This window comes from Bombyx mandarina, chromosome 13 (assembly GCF_030267445.1).
Source record: "Bombyx mandarina strain Sakado chromosome 13, ASM3026744v2".
Taxonomy (NCBI): Eukaryota; Metazoa; Arthropoda; class Insecta; order Lepidoptera; family Bombycidae; genus Bombyx; species Bombyx mandarina.
This window is the reverse complement of record NC_143220.1, coordinates 14,404,666-14,427,756: the sequence shown is the minus strand read 5'-3', so window position 1 is coordinate 14,427,756 and position 23,091 is coordinate 14,404,666. Positions and strand designations below refer to the sequence as shown.

At 39.5% G+C, this 23,091-nt stretch overlaps 1 protein-coding gene across 2 annotated transcripts in view; it reads right to left on the bottom strand.

Annotated features, from left to right (window-relative positions):
* Positions 1-6,367: 6,367 nt before the first annotated feature.
* btv (dynein cytoplasmic heavy chain beethoven) overlaps positions 6,368-23,091 on the bottom strand; it is an 83,502-nt gene continuing 66,778 nt past the window's right edge. The window contains exons 55-75 of one of the 2 annotated variants that reach the window (XM_089732589.1): positions 20,573-20,673; positions 19,403-19,559; positions 18,893-19,047; positions 17,979-18,175; positions 17,271-17,380; positions 16,911-17,201; positions 16,400-16,549; positions 16,196-16,315; positions 15,518-15,710; positions 14,851-15,002; positions 14,287-14,427; positions 13,991-14,089; positions 13,757-13,901; positions 12,970-13,184; positions 11,820-11,943; positions 11,307-11,434; positions 10,697-10,819; positions 8,209-8,335; positions 7,704-7,829; positions 7,086-7,228; positions 6,368-6,645 (exon numbers count right to left, since the gene is read on the bottom strand). In XM_089732589.1, the coding sequence (XP_089588715.1) occupies positions 6,478-6,645; positions 7,086-7,228; positions 7,704-7,829; positions 8,209-8,335; positions 10,697-10,819; positions 11,307-11,434; positions 11,820-11,943; positions 12,970-13,184; positions 13,757-13,901; positions 13,991-14,089; positions 14,287-14,427; positions 14,851-15,002; positions 15,518-15,710; positions 16,196-16,315; positions 16,400-16,549; positions 16,911-17,201; positions 17,271-17,380; positions 17,979-18,175; positions 18,893-19,047; positions 19,403-19,559; positions 20,573-20,673 (3,165 nt within the window). In that variant the 3' untranslated portion in view covers positions 6,368-6,477. Of the gene's footprint in view, positions 6,646-7,085; positions 7,229-7,703; positions 7,830-8,208; positions 8,336-10,696; positions 10,832-11,306; positions 11,435-11,819; positions 11,944-12,969; positions 13,185-13,756; positions 13,902-13,990; positions 14,090-14,286; positions 14,428-14,850; positions 15,003-15,517; positions 15,711-16,195; positions 16,316-16,399; positions 16,550-16,910; positions 17,202-17,270; positions 17,381-17,978; positions 18,176-18,892; positions 19,048-19,402; positions 19,560-20,572; positions 20,674-23,091 lie in introns of those variants that run through there. The other variant, XM_089732590.1, reaches the window with a different exon arrangement.

Sequence of the window (23,091 nt, the reverse complement as noted above, 5' to 3'; positions counted from 1 at the left end):
TTTAGGAATAACATTCCCGACTAGTTTTTGTTGCAACAAAAGTAGTAAGTAAATAATAGAACATGCTAAGATCTCGCATAAATATTATTTAAGAAACCATGCTTAATTAATTTCAAGAGGTAATTCCCAATTATTTGCAGAGGAATGTTCAAACTCTACTGTTCGATATCACGGTCGATTAAACTCAAAGTTTAAAGGGGCTTTAACGCGTAGGTACCTATCATAAACCAGTTAACACTTGTGTTCGAGGCTCGATGGTTACGTAAGAGAGCGCAAAAAAATCATTCATGAATGCTTATTTGATGTGTTTCTGTTTTACGCTATTATAATTGATGATTGTTGTAATAGTTCAGATAAATAGTTCATATTGTAAATCTGTAAAAATAAATAAACTATAATCGTTTCATAGTTTATCAATTAACTGTTTTAGAACGATCTTATTAGCTTGCTGCTGTCAAGCAGTCGACTTATAGAGAATATAGACTAATAGAGACACGCTTCATCGTGTCTCTACTACGAATAAATAAGTCAGGAAGTCTAACTCGGAACAAATTTCACACAAAAAGTGGGCCGACTTGAAACCAAAATGACGTATGAAGCAAAAACCAATCACAACCGAGGTTAGAACTAGACATTGGTTGTGTTTGGTTTGAATTCAAAACGAAAGCAGGGATTGTTCATGTGCTTGCTGCAATGTCAGCTATGACAGCAGAGTCATAGCAACGTGGACGATGTTATGTAATAAGTAGACCGGACAAAGTTAATAATAAAACAATATAATTGTATAATGTTTATAAATTGTTTTTTTTTTGTAATAAACTCTATGTCCCTCGAAATATAATTAATTTATTAGTTTTTGCCTAGAAGACATTAAAAAATAATCTTTTTTCGCAAGGTAGTGAAGACGGATTCTGAGAAATTCAACGATTACACATTTTATAAAAAAAAAAAATGGTCATTATTTGTCTGGTGACTGTTTTTAGTAAGCGCAGAATATCTTCATTGTCAATTATTTTAGAAAAACACTGCGTAGATATTACTGACAGATTACTTGGTCGAGTAAGTGATTTTCCGTTATCATTTATTTTTATTATTTGTCTTATTAGTGTTTCTGTGCGTGTGCATATTTTATACAGCACCACAGATGGATACGAGAGTCCACCGAAATCTTTCAAGCTAATCAGCTTATGAAAATACAATTTTTCATTAGCAGGTAGTAATAATAAGCATTCTGGACAGTTGATGTTCACCTGCAGTTTTCGGGTTACAAAGCCTACTATTTGCTCTACAGTTTCTGGCAATTAAATTCTAGCATCCAGCATGTTTGATAGCTCCATGCAATTTTCTTCTTCTGTTTTACTCTCACCTGCTGCAGTAGAGTAACTAGCGCGTCTGTACTATTTCTAAAGCCAAGAGTGGTCTTATTGATTACCGAAGAGCAATTTAGAATTGGAATAGCCTCCAATGATATGCTGTTGCCTGTGAATTTAGAGCTGAGGTTCAAGTTCATTAAAGTATTTTTATATATTCCCATAAATTGACAGGCGTTTGGGTTATTGTTGCAACGACCGCGATTGCGATTGATTGGCTAAATTTGGAAGGTAAAATAAATTTCAATATTTGTGCCTCTACTAAGCGAGCAAAAAGTAATTTAAAACTTGAAATACAAATAAGAAGACCTAAAAATTCAGTTTTAGACTGAGTTTTGGTCACTGGTTTTAAGGAGTTGGTATATACCGTTACTCTTTGTCCATTAGCGGTTTGGGTTTTTTTGGATTGCACATTGATTTGGAGATTTTTAATATATTTTTCGCTTAGATCCAGAATATTGTATAGTTTTTCTTTTTGTTCAGCCGAAAAAGGGTGTTTAAGCCCGTGTTCAGAAAGTGATCATGCATTTAGTATATTAAAGAGGTTATTCAACGTTTCTAAAAAGATAACGGTTGCATGCGTGTCTTGAAAATCAGGCATGCTTAATTGCTGCGAACAAAACTTAATCTCATCAGCTACACTTTGACTTAAAGTTTGAGTCGCTAGTTTCACGTTCATTATATTATTTCGGAACTCTATATGCCGATTTGATAACTTATTCCCAAAACGCAATCCAATATTGTCTTGGACATTTTTGAGTTTCTGCAAATGTGCCCACTATTTAGTATCTAGAGTATTTTAATTATAAAGCCGCGAATGCTTCTTCGGTAAAGCTTGGCTTTCCATTTATGGATTGGTACCATTTAGATAAGGTTGACGGATGAGGAAGAGATGAAAGCAACTGTCGTCTCACATATTTATATCCTGCTGGTGAATAATAGTTTAGCGTCAAAGCGAATTTTTTAATGGCAGGTGTAAACTTTACGATACTTCCATCTTTTGACTTTTTCCTTTGTAGGGCTAAAACGATATCATCAGAAAATTCATTCAATGCAGTATTTTCTGCGGTATTGCCAAATCCATTTTTTTTCAATTGGGATAAAATATTTTTAAGTGAAATATTCTTGACAACTAATCTTTTATTTCTGCGTTCTAGATTTCTGACCTGTGATAGTCGTTTCACTGCCAAAATAGATTTTTTTCGTAGTTTATGTTTTAACATGTGTGTTCTAGGTGTATTCAGTGCAGATTCAATATCTGATGATGGTATATTTATCGGCGTAACGTATGAACCTCTTTCTTCAAAAGTATTGACTTCGTTTGAAACAAGATTATTTTCAAAAAACATTTTTCTTGGTTCCTCTGCAGCGCCATCGTTATATTCTACTTTAAAATTTGCAAAAAGTGAATTTTCGTCAACCTAAAAAATTAAACACGCTTTAATTCGACTAAACAATAAACTTATTATTTTCAATACTATAGTAATTCTAACAAGTTTAAAAAGCCGGACCGGCATTACACACCGATTGTAATTTTTCATTATTGTTATATTCATTTTCTGTAGTATTCCTTGAGATGTTGACGTTTCTTCAAAACGAATCATCTGCGTAAAAAAAACCAGTTTCATTTCAGATTAGTAAATATAACTATTTTAATAGTAAAACAGTAAGTACTTATTGTACAAACTGGTACTGCAGTTTTGTGTAACATTGTATAACCTTTTAATGATTTGTAAAAATCTTTTTTATCAAAATGAGTAGAGCGTAGGTACTTTGCTAGTTTTTACAGGCATCCAGTCATATTCCTGTCTTTCCAACTTCACTGCAGCTATCCACTTTTTTTGCCAAATTGCATCAGCAGGAAAACTGAAAGAAAAATTATGCAAAATACATTATCGGTATAAAAGTATGAAAATAAATAAACCTATTTAATAAAATATAATAAAAAATATTTTATGGATATATTTTTCAATATTTCAACAAGAAGATAAAAATACAATCAAAAATTTACTGACTTCATTCTGCATAGCGTTAACTATCTCTGTTTGCTAATAAAACATATTATTTGCATATCATTAAATATAATTATAATTTTGCTACTACTTTCTAGTGAAAAGTGATCACTGGGCATTTTAGCCTTGAATGGCTCCTGCACCACTTCACTACACACGCTGGCATGATTATTGACAGAAAAATGGTAAATCAAAATAAGAGGTGTGCTCGCTTGCAAGAATAATGTCCGACTAATGTCACCACAGAACACTATTACTTGAATGTCACGGTGGACACGACTTTTAAGCTCCGCCTACTTGGACACGACTTTCGTTGGGGAGTGCAGTGACATTTTCTGATTTAAAGGCTTATTACATTTGGCTGAATTTAGTCGTCTGAATTCAGCCAAGTGTAATAATCTTATTGTTATTTATTCGTAGTGTCTCTATGAAACAATATTCAAGGAGTCTGCCCAACTTGAAAACTTGCACACTTACCTAGTATCTGTGACAACAGAAACATTACCAATTAGGGTTGATACGCCGGCCAGGAAAACCAGGATTAAAAAAACATTATTAAATTCGTTCTTATTGGGATTTGAATTCGCTATGCTATTGATACGTGTTTGGTACTTAGTTTATTATTATTAGCGTACATAGATTAAAAATCACTTGATTTTTCGAGCCAACATAATTTTTAAAATTGAAATGTATATTCCTCCTTGATATACAAGGTGGAGGTCTTCATTGTGTTACCCACTGAGTTTCTCGCCGGATTTTCTTATAACGCGTTTACGATCCGGTCGTAGGTTCTGCGAAGCACTGCTCTTGCTAGGACTAGCGTTAGTAAATTTTCCAGGCTGAGTCCCGTGAGCTCTCGTCTACTTGCTCGGCGAATCTAGATAATCCCTCGAGTTTACTAGAATAGGTAGGAAAAAAAAGGCTACGCATAAAATAATTGCTTCACGACGCAAATGGCCAGGCCGGTGATACTACCTAAATTATACAACAGAACAGGCTTAGAATCTATTCCAGATAGAAATGAAGAAGCGTCGAGTCAGCTGAAACTACGAGCCTTGGGATGTTGGATAGTGATAAGACCCGTAGTTAGAAATCCAAATGAGGAACTATGGGCAGAAGTGATTCCTAAAGTTATCAAAAAAAAATCTCAATTATTAAATTACAATTAAAATCTTTAACGAGCTGCACTTAAATACGAAATTATGCAGGACAATTATTTTCGTATTTTATTAAGATACTCTTAGTGGCTTATGGGCTTCGGAAACCTAACGTATATGAAGTTTGATTTGTTTTTTATAATTTAATATATAATATCCTTTCCTTACATTTTCTAGACTCTCAGACACAGCCCACTGAGTTTCTCGCCGGATCTTCTCAGTGGGTGGCGTTTCCGATCCGGTGGTAGATTCTGCGAAGCACGGCTCTTGCTAGGGTTCGTCTTAACGTCGTCAGGTTTGAGCCCCGTGAGCTCACCTACTAGTTAAGGTTCCGCTGGAATAGCCTCTCTAGGCTACCAGCTTAGGTAGGAAGAAAGAAAAAATAATAATTCTTTCTTTCACATTTCAATGCGGTGTTTGCGTGGAATCTACTGTTTTATACATTTATTAATGTTAATTAACGATGCTTTCGTTTGTTTGTTTCGCGCATTTATCATGTTCATAGGATTGTTTAGGTAACCTATATTCTTATGGTGTATAGACATACTATTATAAGAAGTTTCTTTAAAAACAATAAAAAAATCGATAGAATCTGAAGGTTTCGTAGGCGTAAAATCAACACTTCTTTGTAACATTTTAGTCGGTCATAAAACTTTTATCATAGTCACTAAGACCCTCAAGTGTAACATATTTAAATTATTCAATAGTTTTCACTTCAACTAATTGTACTATCAAGAATATTTTTAAGGAGTCAATACTAGTATATTAGATTTTATTTTTTATGTTAAGTTTACTGATGGTAGGGCGTCTTGTGAACCTTTAGGGATAGGTACCACTAATCTTTCTATTGTTGCAGTGAAGCAGTAATGCGTTTTGCTTTGAAGGGGGCAGCTGATGCACTGTAAAACTGAGAATTAGAACTAATGTCTCGAGGTTGTTGATATCTATGAACTAACGTTTTTTTTTTTTCCCTACCTATGCTGATAGCCTTGAGAGGCTATTTCAGCTTTACCCTAACGATTGTAGGTGAGCTCACGGGGCTCAAACCGGAGAGTTGCTAAAACTGACCCTAGCAAGAGCAGTGCTTCGCAGAATCTACTACGGGGTCGGAAACGCGACCCACTGAGAAGATCCGGCGAGAAACTCAGTGGGCTGTGTCTATGGGTTAGTTCGCTCGTCGAGCCCTTCGTCGCAAGCGACGGTTTCGACGAGGTCGGTGACCGGTGCTTGTGGTGCCTAAAAGCACCGTTAATGGATCAGGAGGATCCGTAATGACGTGCTTTGGGTGACGACGACGGTTTACGATTCGGTCTACTGGGTCGGGTAGGTAGTTTCCAGCGGCCACGATGAGAGGGTTCTCATGTCGTGCCGCCTTCTCAAAATGGCGCAGCGATGCCCACTGTAGATACTTACTAACCGAGTCGAGCTCCAGGGCATCGTGGAGATCCACGTTCCTCAGGAACCATGGTGCTCCGACGGCTATCCTGCAGAATCGGGATTGAGAATGTTTCGAGGTTGTTGATATCTATGGGTTCCGGTAATCGCTTAACACCAGGTTGGTCGTGAGCTCGTACACCCAAAAAATTGATTCTGTATTAATTTTCACAGATATACTTGATGATTTTTTTTACATCTATCCCTTTCTCTAACAGCGATCTTACTATTACTGTATTTGTCCCTAATTGTTCGTTCTTTTTTATATATTTTTCTATAACAAAGTTCAGTTATGTATTTAACAAATAAATTATTAATGCGGACCTTTTTTTATCACATAGGACCCTTAAAAGATAAGACAGGAATGGATAGGTAAGAAATGAAAACAATCAAATACGTTATTTATTATTTAAAATCAAACACGTGGTGCGCTTACTAATGCTTAACATTTACTGAGTGCGTTGAAGTCAACTTGTGCAAGTAGAAAATTGTGAAATATTTTATTCAATCGACCGGTCCGATGAACATAGCGACCGTGTGTAGTGTCGCGGTTTCAGCGTTGAACGATCTCGCGAGCGGCACCCGCATCTCGAACACGAGCTCCTCCCTGCTCTCGTTCGAGTACACGGGCACTTCCAGCACGCCTTCCGCCAGCAGACTACTGTCTTCGTGCTGAAAAAATTTATCTTAAACTTTCTCGAAGATTATAATATTTAGTACGGGATTCTAAACGGGAAAAAACATCACACACACACTACCATGTATTTGACACACACACACGCATGCATACTCTTTGTTTATTGTCATACTTTTCTTATTGCTTATAGCCTGTGGTCAAATCGAGAATAGATTAAATATTTTATTGTCATTATTAATATTTGTCTAAAGTGTAGTCTTGGCGAAATCTATGGTTATAGAAGTATGATACTTAGTTTTTAACAATAGAATCAGATTATAATTTCAATTAATTATAGTCGGATTTTGACTACCGGGTGACCACTAGTATATATTAAATAAATCGTAAAACGTATCTGCTTGTTAACTGTTTTCTGATGTTATGGGTTTTGGTGTGCAATAAAGTATGTTTTCTCTCTCTTTCGTTTGTTACATACCGTGGACACGCAGCGCACGTGCAGCGGGGGCGCGGGGCGGTGCGGCGGCGCGCGGGGCGGGGCCGGCTGCACGCCCGCGGCGCCGCACTCGCACCCGCTCAGCTGCACGCCGCGCAGCCGCACGCTGTCCCCGGTCGGGCTCTCTGTGAGCGGCACAACCAGCTTAGTTTCACGAACCCGCTGAATTTCTCACCGGATCTTTTCAGTGGGTCGCGATTCCGATCCGGTAGTAGATTTTTTTATTTTATTTTATTGCATAGATGGGTGGACGAGCTCACAGCTCACATGCCGCCACCCACCTTGAGATATGAGTTCTAAGGTCTCAGTATAGTTACAATGATTAATGATTACCCCATCCTTCAAACCGCAATGCATTATTTTGGCACGCAGATGTAGGGTGGTGGTACCTACCGGTGCGGACTCACAAGAGGTCCTACCACTAATAAAGCGATTCAGCGAAGCACTGCTCTTTCTAGGGTTATTTTTAACAATTCTTTCAGGTTGAGTCTGTGAGCTCACCAGTCCACGCGAATTTAGACTACCGATGACTAGGTGAGAAAAAAATTTGTTTCACACAGTGCCGGCTCCAAGGCGGAAAACCAGCAATCATAAATTTACCCTCTGGACAGTTCCACTTAGCGGCAAGCGTCAATGTGTCCACGGAGCAGCCGCGGCTCTCGGCGGCGCGCACGAGCAGGGCCCACACCACTCGCGACGGACGCAGGAACGAGCGAAGGTCCACTTCTGTTCACGAAACATATTCAAATTTATTATGTCATTTTATATTTACGGCACACTATTATATAGCAAGGCGTACGGTGTTAAAGAAAATAAAAAACACGTGTGGCACTCGGGGACTGCCGCGGTAAAGCTATTGCATAGCATTTCTTATCAACTTATGCAATTATAATTAGACAGTAATAATTTAATATTAAAACAATAATAAAATGGGAGTGGGGGTGTTATGTTTTATTTTCGTTACGGAATTTCTTGATTCGGTCGCCGCGCTCAAAGCCCGCGATAAAAGCTATGCAAGCAATAGCTTAAAAAAGTTATGCGTGCAACTTGTTTTCTGCCTCTCTCTACAGTCGAATGGTTCACAGGGTGATACAGTTCACATTACCTTTTGGCATTTCGTCGGTCAACGTCTCAAATCTTTCTAACGCGGACCGAACTCGATGACAGAGTTCCTTGACGTAAGCATCCGGAGCGTCTGGTCCGAGCCACAGCAGTTGCCATTCATCCGGGACCTGGATACCGAGCTCATGTTTAATATTACAAAACATATTTTGAACGTATTAGATGAATTTATCATGAAACTAACTAACAACAGACAACAAATGTATACTCAGTAAGACTAAATAGGAATAACGCGCTTGATGCCGGTAAATAAAAATTAGCTGTTACTGTTGTCTGAAGAGTTGACGTAAGTTATGACTGTATGTCATGTATATTATGTATATGATGTACCTATACATAATATACACAATGCACACGCGTACATATGTACGTACAGTTGACTATGCTAGCCTTTTAGTTTGAAAGCAGGAATGCGGTTAACTATTAAAAGAAACGAGATGTGTTTTCTCCTAATAGTCACCACAGTCGGTTACTCTTGGCAGAGCAGTCATGGTCATGTGGAATCCTTGCTTATTAAATTTACTAGCTGACCCGGCAGATTTCGTAGTGCCTCAATCGATAAATAAATGACTTTAGCTTTTGTATAAAATAAACTTAAAACAAACAAAAGGAATCCGTCCGAAGGGGGACACATCGAAGGGAAAACAAAATTGTTATTTTTATTTAATTTCCGAACCTTTTAAATCTTCTCTGGACTTCAACAAATAATTCAAGACCAAAATTAGGTAATCGGTCCAGCCGTTCTCGAGTTTTAGCGAGACTAACGAACAGCAATTCATTTATATATATGTCGTGGTTAACGACTTTTAGTAATATTAAGAAGTTGTTTTGACTATTATTTTAAATGATGAAATGTTGTTTTGATAAATATCACAAAATGTAGGGTAGACTCGGTAGCGCCACAGTATAAAATGGCGGTACGTGGACGGAGTCGTGGCTCGTTCCGATATCGAGTCGAGGGAACGCGTTCGCGGCCCCGTCACGTCACAGCCGGAGTCCCGCAAGGCTCCGCCCTCTCCCCGTTACTATTTAGTTTGTATATCAATGATATACCCCGGTCTCCGGAGACCCATCTGGCGCTCTTCGCCGATGACACCGCCATCTACTACTCGTGTAGGAAGAAAGCGTTGCTTCATCGACGACTTCAGACCGCAGCTACCACCATGGGACAGTGGTTCCGGAAGTGGCGCATCGACATCAACCCTACGAAAAGCACAGTGGTGCTCTTCAAAAGGGGTCGCCCTCCGAACACCACGCTGAGCATCCCCCTCCCGACTAGGCGCGTCAATACCTCCGCCCCCGCCGTTCGCCCAATCACGATGTTCGACCAGCCCATACCGTGGGCCCCGAAGGTCAAATATTTAGGCGTCACCCTCGACAGTAGGATGACATTCCGCCCCCACATCAAGACGGTACGCGACCGTGCCGCCTTCATTCTAGGACGTCTCTACCCGATGATATGTAGGCGAAGTAAAATGTCCCTTAGAAATAAGGTGACACTCTACAAAACTTGCATACGCCCCGTCATGACCTATGCAAGTGTAGTGTTCGCTCACGCGGCCCGCATACACCTAAAATCATTTCAAATTATTCAATCCCGTTTTTGCAGGATAGCCGTCGGAGCCCCGTGGTTCGTCAGGAACGTCGACCTCCATGACGACCTGGACTTAGAGTCCATCAGTAAGTATATACAGTCGGCGTCCATGCGCCACTTCGATAAAGCGGCACGACACGAGAACCCTCTCATCGTGGCCGCCGGTAACTACATTCCCGATCCTGCGGACAGAATGGAAAGCAGTCGACGTCGCCCAAAACACGTCATCTCGGATCCTCCCGATCCACTAACGGTGCTTTTGGGCACCACAAGCACCGGTCACCGTTCTCGTCGAACCCGTCGCTTGCGACGAAGGGCTCGACGAGTAAATTAACTCTCAGACACAGCCCACTGAGTTTCTCGCCGGATCTTCTCAGTGGGTCGCGTTTCCGATCCGGTGGTAGATTCTGCGAAGCACAGCTCTTGCTAGGGTTCGTGTTAGCAACATCGTCAGGTTTGAGCCCCGTGAGCTCACCTACAAAAGTTAGGGTTACGCTGACATAGCCGCTAGGGCTATCAGCTTAGGTAGGAAAAAAAAAAAAAAAAAAAAGGAGTCGTGGCATTCCGTGTTAGACAGTCATTCAGTCCGTATCGGACGGTCCGTCCGTCTCAGTCAGTAAGTCTCTGGCAGTCAGTCAGTCGGTATGTGGAACGAAACTGTCGGTTTACCCTGTCATTGTGAAAGTTGTGTGTGTTGAGTTTCAATAATTATTATTCAAAAGGTTTTATTGACTTTTTATAAACTGAGTTCAACCAAATACGAGTGATGACGGAAACTACCGCTCAGCCATCCCTGACCCGCGCCGACATATATATATAGATTATTCCTAATATACATCTACAAATAGATAACAGCCGTAATAAGTTAGGTTGTAACCTTGTGCAGGGGCGCGCCGCTGCGGGCGCGTTGTGCCAGGGCGGCGTGCACGGCGCGTGCGGCGCGGCGGGCGTCGTGCAGTTCGGCGCCGCACGCCGCGGCCCACCAGTCCTGATGCTCCTTCTGTCATCACAACTAAATGATGCCAACTCTCTCTAGGTTGATAACACATACAATAAAATAAATATATTTGATCTATTTATTTGATCTGTGAGCAATTTGACGGCCCTCCTGGTTATAAAACGTCATATGACATGAGGTTGAAGTCCCACTTATAGTAGAAATATTTATTGCATAGCAGCTGTCCCATTAATCAAACAGAAATGCTTGCTGCTCGGCAGAAGTAGGCAGGCTTTATTCACTTAGAATAAAAAACGAAATTAATTGTCTCAACATTTGTAACAATTTGCCACATCAATTACATCATAGATCTATATAGAAACTTTTTGCTCTTCAATATTGTTATGACAACAAAGTTCTTGAAATTGTATTCGCGTTTTATATTTACATATTACATAGGGTGATTGATTGTCGAGCATAAAAAATATTCAGTTTTAACCGTCTGAACAAAAGTCTGTGCTCGATTAATATTTAATTAAAGAATGATCACCTCTTCAATTACATAATCTGATTTGAGGAGGGGGCTCCCGGCCATAAGCTTTTTCCACAGCGCCAGCAAACTTTTGAGTGAAGCGACACTGTTCGACTTCTCCATTGGACTGACAGTTGTGTTCAGCTCTGCGTCAAGAAATACATTAGTACTGAACAAAATAAATATATTCTGCATGAAAAATAAAAATAAAAACACACCATCATAGCAAGCCTACTTAAAACCATATACATAATTATTAAACTTTTTAAATTTTATATTTGTAGCTACTTAATAATAAATTAATATCTATTCAAATTTCAATCTATTTAATCATATATCTATTTAAATGTATTAAGCAGTTGGATCAAATTGAATCAAGCTATACAAATAAATTTCATTTCTAATTTCATAAATATTATTTTTATGTAATTAGTTCATTCATAAGATTTATTTTTAATTTTTGAACATATTTGGTGAACAGCTGATAAAGTAGCTTATACGTTTAAATGATACCAATAAAGCTCTCGGAACCTTTTAATCCAATTATAATATCGTTGGCCGCGGTTCTTTCCCGGGCCAGTCCGCAGTTGTCGGGCAGGCCTAGCAGTTGAGGCGAATCCACATCCGACATCTTGTCGAAGAATGAGACGTAGGCCTGCAACAATATAAGTACATACATTGGGCTAATTAAAACTACTTTTACGATTCTGTATTCTGTTTCGGCGTGACACCGAAAACTGTAAGTATTCGAAACGGGTTCGAAATAATATAATGGACATTAAGAAACTTGAGATTAAATCGTAAAAGTATCTTTAATTATGTCTACGAGTCCCAAGATCGAAGAAAATAAATGGATAGCTTGTCAATTCATTAGTTCTGGCTACGGTAATCCATTTTACAGAGGGCTTTGATGTAACTAATCTTTTTAATAAATCTGATACGACATAGTATCTTCTAAGGTTTGCGCGAGTCATGATTAAATATTACTAAGGTCTACTCGCCATAATTATTTATAATTAATAATTTTCGAGAGGTAAATACTAATATTAATACTAAAGGTAGTAAATACTTCTAGGCTTTTTTTATTGCCTTTGCAGGCAGACGAGCGAACGGCTCACCTAATATTAAGCGGTTATCGTCGCTCATGGACGTCTGCAATCTCAGGGGCATAGCCAAGGCACTGCCTATCATATTATAATTTTTACTACTATATTATTATTAGTTACTATTTTTAAGCTATTGCATAGATTTTATCGCGGGCTTTGAGCGCGGCGACTGAATCAAGAAATTCCGTAACGAAAAAAACCTTACACCCCTCACTCCGCCTACCATGTAGCTCGCGTTCAACACATTCACACGCTGCGCTTGTGTAGTGTTTGTGAATAAGCGCGTGGCGTGGCGTCACGCTGCATGCGCATCATGAAAAGTCTGCCCATCTCTCTTTCGCGCGGTCTAGCTTATGAGTGTGAAGGGGACAGTTAAGGTATTGCTTTTATTAATGTTTAATATAGCGTGGTCTTGTTTTATTATTGTTATAATATTAAATTATCATTGTCTAATTATAATTGCATAAGTTGATAAAAAATGCTATGCAATAGCTTTACCGCGGCAATTCCCGATTGCCACACGTTTTTTTTTAAGTCAGAGTCTGATTTCAGTTGTTTTTAGTCGGTCGATGTACCTGCAGTTTGCTGGTGGCTGGCAGCGGCAGCGGCAGCAGGTCGGGCCGGGCGGCGTGGTGCCGCAGGGACTGCAGCGCGCGGCGGTCGTGCGGCGCCGACACGCGGCTCGCGTACAGCGCGCCCCACAGCGCCGCGCCGCCCGCCCCCGCGCGCCGCACCGCGCCCGCGCACGCTCGCACCTCGCCCCACTCCCAACCGTACCGCCGGCTCCAGCCTGGCCAACGTGACATGACCATTGACAAACTTACAGAACTGAGAATATAATGCGACAAATTAATTATGTTACTGTTACGCCGGTAAGAGTAACGTCATCTATCGCCGAATAACCGAAACGAATATCCAAGGATACAGTAACATTTAGAACGCTCGAGAAGTACAACGCTATCTCTTGTCAGACAGCGGAAACACACATCGAAAATACTCGACTTGTGAGGAATGTTCTTGATAATTCTAGGGATTTCGTATCGGCAAACTGCTCGAAGCGAAATAGCGAACGGATAACTCGAAGCAAAGCGGAAGAAGTGAATTGAGAATTTTAAAGTGTTCGTTAAGTGTTTTAATGTTTTAAGTGTTCTAAGTATTCTAAGTGATAAATACAGTTTTAATTTTACACTTCGGCAGAATTTTATTTATGCCGAACCCCAGCGCGTTACATTTTATTAATCAAAATTCAACATAAAATAATGAAAATGTGATTATTTGAAACTTATTAGAATTTTATTTTTTATTACACTTCTGTTATATTAGTAAAGCTATGAAGTGCATACTAAATGATATATAATTAACCTTGTGGTATATAGGCTTGTCGTTCTTGCACGAGAGCGTGGAAGACGGCGAGTGAAGCATGTAAGCGCACGATATTCGGTTCAGCTTCATAGTTCCCCCACGCGGCCAACGTGCTCATTATATTATTCTTAACGCCTTCCGGTGTCTGGAACGGAAATTTATAATTCGAAAACAAACCCTGACAGCATTTCCATTTTGTTCCTCTAGTATAGTTAATTCCTTTAGTATATTTACCTCGAGTATAACATTGATACAGGCATTACACAACAGAGCTGGTATCTCACGATCTTCAGAAAGAATCCACATACGGAAGTCGTCGCTCAAGTTTTCAGGCTGCAAAATCACAATTTGTAAAGGTTTAGTAGAAGAAAGTACTCTTTATTGAAAGTGCAAACTGAAGTAGGTATTACCTATAATATTACCCACAATTTATAAAAACAAAGTCATAGGGTAAACTTATCTTTTGAATTTCTGTTACAAATTGAAATAATAATTTAAAGCGCCGATGCATATGTCTAGCAAAAACTTACTGGCGTGGCGACGAATTCCGAAATAAAGGTTTGTATTTCAGTCGTAAACGGAGAAGCGCCAACGTCTATTGCGAGCCAGCCGCCGCTTCTGGTGGCTTCCAGTGCAACATTCCATGAATTCTTGCCCTCTTCTATTCCTACCTATACATAGAACAAAATATTAGTAGATTTTTTAAAGAATGATATCTTTAGAATTTTGGTAAACAATGCTTTTATGTTAAGTACAAATACTATAATTTTTGCGACCCTATTTGTAAAGATGAATTCGACCCTAAGTCTTATTAACATAATTATGTCTGACTAGCTGTACCCAACCGCTTCGCTGGGCATTTAAAATTAATATTATTATTTCTCACCCCCACAAACATTCTCATCATTAGCGCCCCCGCAACTGGTGTAGGTGGTCCAACACTCATATAAATATTAGCCTATCCATTAAGTACATGGATATTCTATTTATTTTCTACATGGATACCAAGTTTCAAGTCAATCGGATGCATGGTTCAGTACTTATAACGGAACATCCGTAAAAAACATTGTAGATTTAGCGCGTGTAGTACGCACCAGCGTGAGCGGTAGAGCGTTGGCCTGTGCGTGCGCGAGGAGCAGGTCCCGCGCATGCGCGTGCCGCAGCAGCACCGGGCGTCGCGCCCCGCCCCGCCCCGCGCCGCGCCCCGCCACGCCCAGCGCCGAGCCGCACCACATCACGCCCGCACCTTGCACAATATACCGCACTATTAATGTGTGACACCTAATAGTAGGTACGATTTAAACCCTTTGCACTTGAGAGGTGAGTATGTAACTAAATCACGTGGTGAGCCAAACTAGAAAAAGAATTAGAAAAAGAACAGATATCAAGAGCATAAACAAGATGTCAATCATCGAATAAAGTAACATAAATAGTTTACAACACATCGCATCGAGAACCATCGCTCGAGTGTTAGGGTGAACAGCCTTCACGGTTATATTGAAAATATTTTAAATATTCGTATCGTTGGCAACACGTCGTCGCCAATTGCTAAACATTTTATTTCTTTACGTGGTTGTTTTAAAAGACATCGTTTTAAGCGATAAGGTCGCGCCCATATTAATTACATTTCAAAAAATTTATCTTGTTCATTTATTCGTAATGTCTAATAATGTCAGTCACCGTAATCGTATTCTTACACTTCGATTTTAATTCAATTCAGTTTTCAAGAGATATTAAATAGTTATAAAAAAAGTAATTTACCCAAAACTTGATCAACAAATTCCACGAGGGCCCTATATAAGCCGTCGGGACGAACCGATGCCACGGAGACGACATATTCAAAAGGAGTAATGTCCAATTTACTAATGATCTTGCTGTCGCCAGATTCAAGAAACTCTCTCCACATATCTTCTTTGTTCAAACACAACTTGTTAAATAGATTCTCATCCGTTATCTGAATGAAGAATAACAGTCATTTACTACATATTTATTATGTAATTAGAGATAGATGAGAGATAAGTTATAAAAAATAAAAATAAATAGTAGTAAATAGCAAAAGAAAAGTAAGTTATCAATTATGTACAAATGATGCAAGCACATTTTCTTAAGATGCAACATGATTACGGTTGATGCATAAACATCGAATTTTCACTAAAATTACCTTAACGTGGTGAAAACCGTAAAATAACAGTATTTATAATGAAAATAACCGAGAAATTAGAAATATAATGTTTTTGTTTAAATTTATTTTAATGGTGCGAACAAGTCCTCATTACCAAAGGCATTAAAACATCGTCTAACTTTTCATCTCGAATCATCGTATTGAATCGACATCACAACTTTTTTTACCATCGCGGCCCAAATTCTTAAAATGTACCTCTCAGATGTTAAAGTTTTAATTTAAAATTACTTTATTTAATAAAATGATTCGTATATTACCTTCAGTTTCGCAACTTTTCTTACGCATCCATCTGGGATCCACGCATATGATTTCCTAATTTCATTTACATTATCTGTATCTTCTAAAACATCGTAGCTACTTACAAGTAAATTCCACAACTGAAACGGACATGCGCCATGAATAATTGCGTTCCGTAATTAGAACAGTTTCAAAATTGCGAACACACCGGCGACTATTATTACCTTATCCGGCATGAGCTCATCGTAGACTTCTTTCAGTAGATGAAGAACAATGATGTATTTATCTTTTTTATAAAGTCCCAAGAGAACTCTTTCAATGATCCTCCTCGTCACATACTTGATGACGTCGTCCGTTTTTGGTTGAGATTTTTGCTGTAACCAACAAGAGATATTAGCCGACTTAACTTAATAGGTGAATGGCTCTAAAAAATTATATTTAAAAAAAACCAAGAGATATTGAGAGAGGACCGCATGGCAGCGCATATAGCATGTAATGGCAATATCTGTATATTATGTACGTCAAAATCTTTGTACCTCCCTTTTATTGGTGAAATGAATGACTTTCGAATTAAAAAGATTATGTACTATGTCACTCTTAATATCTAACCGTATAAAAGTAAGTTCTAAAAAACATAAAAGTGATGATAATATTTATAGATTTTGTATTCAGATAAAAATGATACGTTTCCGCTGAATATGAGATGGAAACAATAAGAGTGTATGATCTACTCACGCCAAGAGTACGCAGTGCATCGGCGAACATCTCGAGCACGGCGTCCACGGGCAGCGCCACGAGCGGGCGCCGCTCCGCCACGCGCCGCACGGCCAGCGCCAGGCGCGCGGTGCGGCGGGCGGCGGCCGCGTGCGCCCCCCCCGCGCCGCGACTCTGCGCCTCGAGCGCGCGCGCCCCGTCGAGCGCTTCCCTTATCGCGGCGTTCGCGGCGCGCGTCCGGTTCAACGACGCCAACAGGTTCGCGTCGTGCAAGATGTCCACGTTCCCGGAAAGGTCCCTAAGCAGATTTTCCTGAACAAAAATTTTTTTTTAGTAAATATGAAATTAATAAACCTTGTAAGAAGACTTCTTTGTTCGTACCTGCAACTCGTGTTGTTGTTTCTGGTAGGTGGCTTTTTGAATTTTGATTTCCTTCAATTTTTCATTCATATCCGGATTCTGTTGTTGTAAAGCGTAGTGGACGAGCTGGTCTGAAAATAAATCATGAGAATGTTTACAATCATACATCAAGCTTGGCTTGTAATCCGAATATTTGAGGGCCTTCGAGTCTATGAAAACAGGTATTGTATTTTTTTATAATATTCCAGAGTCTAATCATGGAACAATGACAGTCTCAGTGTGCTTCGCTAAGTGCCAGTATCGGGTCAAGTAACGTTGGTGATTCCAGGTGCGAGGGCAGTAAAAATGACAAAAAAGTATAATTTAGTAAATTTAGTAGTACTTAAAAAAACGCAATGTTACTCAATTAAATTTCATTGAACTGTAATAAAAATTAGTAATAGTTTAACAACTAAAAAACTTAATTTCCTATTATTGTTTTTTGTTTACGTAGTGGTTGTTTATTGTCGTTCAGACTTTGAAATTTGTGGCACAAATTAATGTGACTATACTTTTCTTTTTAAAAGAACAAAAGAAGTCATCAACTTAACTCCATTTCTGCAACTGTGCACCTTCACAGAATTAAATAATCAATGGTCAATAGACAACCATTATTACAAGACTGACAAAACAAAACAATTCAGACGACGTAAATTTTTTAACATTCTCAAAAATATACTAAATGCATACCGGTGAGACCATCGAATCTGGCGGTGAAGTGCAGGAGAGAGAGCGCGGCGCGCTGATGCGGCGGCAGACGCCCGGGCGCCGTGACGTCACGGCAGTGCAGCAGCACGCGCGCCGCCGCACCGCGCCGCCCGCACGCCAGCGCGCCGTACGCCTCCGCCACGTGCTCCGCCTCCGTGATCACCAAGATGCGGCCCAGTCTGAACAGTTTCGATGGCTCATTATCCTAAATGCCTGTCACGCCTTTTAAGCCACAAAACGTCATGGATACCCGTCCCTGGGGATTATATTTTTATATCAGCAACTACTGGGTACTAATACACGGCTAGTGGCGGCGTTCACGCTGTGATGTCTGTGGGTTCCTGTAATCATTTAACATCAGAATTGGCGTAAGCTCGTTCACTAAACTACAAATATTAAGTATGATATTAAGTAGCAATACGCGCGGTAAAAATAGGCGCGAATACGTCTAGTTTTCCCTTGATCTATTACAATTTTAATGTCTGCATCGTGAAGTTTTCAAAGTGACATAGGCCACATCACTATATGTAATAATTATTTTGAACACCAAAAAATATATTCTGTTAGGACAAAACTAGCTCTTTATTAAAAATTAATTGGTTGTCTGCAAAGTCAGTTTACGGACGATAAGTTTTACGTGATAACGTCAGTAGCAGAACTTTTTGAACTGCTAGCTCTGACGTCACGCGAGAAGAGACATAAATGTGTCACAAGCCAACGCTTGGGCCTATCGAGCCTCTCTATCGGTTGTGCCGCGCTCTCGCTTGCACGCTCAGGCTCAGGCGGAACGTGACAGTATTTCGTGCGTGCAGCCGATGTTCATCGATTTATAAGACAAACTCCATCGTTCAAAGCGCAAAGAAATACATACTGCATATTTAAAATTGTTTATCTACCTAATTGCATACTGAACGGCGGTAGACAGCTTCTCACTGTTCTGTGAAACAAAATCGCATTGTTGATCGGCGAGCGTGTTCTTTAGCCACGTCATGCCCTCGCCGTCCGGGTCTATCAGGAACGGAGTGAGGCCGCATTTCTGGGCTTCTAGCACCTGAAAGGATGCAGTTATGATGGGTGACTTTAAACAGTTCTAAATAATCAACAGTTCGGACTTTTCTACAATTTCAACCCTTTTAGTGCTGAGCTTATTTTCACATATGTTGCAAAAATTGTTATAATAAAAGGTTTTTTGAAAAACCGTTAACTCAAAAATAATACACAATGCTATCAACGCTGAATTACCGGCAAAATAATGTTTAAATGGTTATTTATACAGGTTATTAACTTATTAAAAACGTTATACATGCGCGAGCTAATACACTTCCTTAAAGGTCGATACGTAATACCTATAACCCTATAACCAAACTGCGCAATAGTCGGTATTACGACGCTCGTATCCTCAATACCTGATCGATTAAAACGGCATTCTTGACAGCTGAACTATCCGCGGGAAGACCGTCCGCGTCCCATTTCAACTGCTTCTCCGTCGTAGACAAAAAATTTATGACAGTAAATGAGGAGTCGTCAAATCCAACAAACTCACTCCATTTATGTATGTAAACCCTGAAAAAACAAAAAGAAATATAACCTAACCGATTTTTTTAATGATAATATATGAATTATTGTACGACAAGGAAGAAAAAACGCTAAATAATAATAATGCTTGTAATAAATGCATATTATTAATATCCAAACCTCCGACCCGCGTAGTCATACCGCCTTATTGTACTGAGTGTACAATATTTATCGCTGGCGAAAAATTAAAGGTATAAATCGTTTCCAAGTTAAGTATTTAGAAAAAACAAGTCCACACGCGCCAAGGAAATTGAAGCATACGTATTGCTAAGTTACGTATTTAGAAAAACAAGTTCACACGTGCCAAGGAAATTGAAGCATACGTATTGCTAAGTTACGTATTTAGAAAAACAAGTTCACACGTGTCAAGGAAATTGAAGCATACGTATTGCTAAGTTACGTATTTAGAAAAACAAGTTCACACGCGCCAAGGAAATTGAAGCATACGTATTGCTAAGTTACGTATTTAGAAAAACAAGTTCACACGTGCCAAGGAAATTGAAGCATACGTATTGCTAAGTTACGTATTTAGAAAAACAAGTTCACACGTGTCAAGGAAATTGAAGCATACGTATTGCTAAGTTACGTATTTAGAAAAACAAGTTCACACGCGCCAAGGAAATTGAAGCATACGTATTGCTAAGTTACGTATTTAGAAAAACAAGTTCACACGTGTCAAGGAAATTGAAGCATACGTATTGCTAAGTTACGTATTTAGAAAAACAAGTTCACACGTGTCAAGGAAATTGAAGCATACGTATTGCTAAGTTACGTATTTAGAAAAACAAGTTCACACGTGTCAAGGAAATTGAAGCATACGTATTGCTAAGTTACGTATTTAGAAAAACAAGTTCACACGTGCTCAAGGAAATTGAAGCATACGTACTGATTCATTAAAAGATTTAACAATTAATCGGCAGACAAAATAGTACTTAAAGTGCTCGTAAATAGGAAGCGAATCCCAATTTTCGCTATCGTCGTGCTACAAAATGTATACTCACAGAGCTTGTGGCTCTGTCAGGTCGGGGAGGTACACGACGTAGGCCGCAGCTAACAACGAACGTACGCTCAGCTGCGATATTTCCGTCGAAATGTTTGCCAGCTGCAAAATATTCCAAAAATCATTCGTATATTTTGTTATTTTCGAATTTTATTTCGTTAATTTAGCCAAACCCACATTTCAGTGTATTCGAGCCAGCTACTGCGTATACCTAGCAACTCAACAGGAAACGTGACATTGAAAATAGTGTTCTATATATTTATTTGAGTTCTCGAAAATTCATGCAATGGCAACTCAAAATGTCGCTACTACAGAAAACGGCAGATCTTTACATAACATATAAAACAATAACTTAGTTATTCGGAGTATATTTTTTAACCAATTCATTCCTTAATAATCATTTAGGAATATTGTAGTTTTAAGAACACGTCTCATTGTTACAATTTAAAACAGGGTTTGTACTTTGTTACAAACAGTGGAACAAAAATTATCGATATTTTTTCGGCAAGTTTTAGTTTTAAGATTAGCTTGAACCTAATAACCTAGTGTTGGCAATAGGAACGATTGGGTAGAAGTTTGTCAATAGTACTAGTGGTCCTCTGGTAGTCGAAATTCGACTATAGTTAATTGAAATTATAAGTTAGTACACTATTATGAGTCTATTGTCAAAGATTATATATGTCGGCGCAAATATGACTATTTACCTACTGATCATCAACTAATTACTCTGTGATAAGAAATTGATGTTAAACAGTCCCTTTTATTGTAATTTCAATACTTTAAAATTTTGTAAACACGCTCACGTGTTTAATACTTGTCAACACGCTGACGTGTAAAGTCCTATAAATACGGCCGTGCTGTCTAGCGTTGATTCATTCGTGTCCGAGCCGTAGTACAGTACGGATCTCTCTGAACGTTGTCACGCTTCTCGTGAAATATACGCAGTTATTGTGAAGTTCTGGTGAAGTTTTGTTTTGGAAGCCCAAACATGAGTCATCGTCGAGAACTTAATGACCGTGACGTCAGCAATGGTGACGTCACACTTTTTAAAAACATTCCTTCGGCGTTTCTCCTCCGACATCAGAAGCGGGATCACACGCCGCCTCCGCTCAGCAACAACCTGGTGACCAGATAACCGTATCGGCGGAAGAAGACTACCCCCCAGCAACAGCCGATGAGCCTATACATCTACTTCACAAATCAGCATGGTCGAGCAACAAAATCAACACTCAAAGATAAGTTTTTATTTTTGATTACTAAAGTTCCACCACATAAGTACCACAGTGTACGCCTCGGCAAAAGTATCACAGTGTACGCCTCGGCAAAAGTACCACAGTGTACGCCCACTACATAAGTACCACAGTGTACGCCCACTACATAAGTACCACAGTGTACGCCCACTACATAAGTACCACAGTGTACGCCCACTACATAAGTACCACAGTGTACGCCCACTACATAAGTACCACAGTGTACGCCCACTACATAAGTACCACAGTGTACGCCCACTACATAAGTACCACAGTGTACGCCCACTACATAAGTACCACAGTGTACGCCCACTACATAAGTACCACAGTGTACGCCCACTACATAAGTACCACAGTGTACGCCACAACGTCACACTACACAACATCCTTATCCGAACACCTTAAATAAATCTACGAGAACCGCCGAGAACTCTACGAGAACCGCCGAGAACTCTACGAGAACCGCCGAGAACTCTACGAGAACCGCCGAGAACTCTACGAGAACCGCCGAGAACTCTACGAGAACCGCCGAGAATTCTACGAGAACCCTACGATACCCTCCGAGAACCCTACAATCAAATCGCATTAATAAGTCTCAAACCTACATAGTTACAAGTAACGCAAGTATAACAGATGCGCTACTCAGAGAAACTTTTTATTCCTGCAGGTCAATGAGAATCAAAGAAAAAACCTACGAGAATCAACGAGGCCGGTGCAGAGCGCGCACCGCCTGTCAGTATGGCCGTGTCGGCGCAAATATGACTATTTACCTACTGATCATCAACTAATTACTCTGTGATAAGAAATTGATGTTAAACAGTCCCTTTTATTGTAATTTCAATACTTTAAAATCTTGTAAACACGCTCACGTGTTTAATACTTGTCAACACGCTGACGTGTAAAGTCCTATAAATACGGCCGTGCTGTCTAGCGTTGATTCATTCGTGTCCGAGCCGTAGTACAGTACGGATCTCTCTGAACGTTGTCACGCTTCTCGTTAAATATACGCAGTTATTGTGAAGTTCTGGTGAAGTTTTGTTTTGGAAGCCCAAACATGAGTCATCGTCGAGAACTTAATGACCGTGACGTCAGCAATGGTGACGTCACACTTTTTAAAAACATTCCTTCGGCGTTTCTCCTCCGACATATATGTATTATATTTCCATAATCACAAATTTCCCGAAGATTACATTTTAGACAAATATTAATACTCTACAAAGAATATTAATCTATTTTCAATTTGACCATAGACTGTAAGCAATAAGAAGAG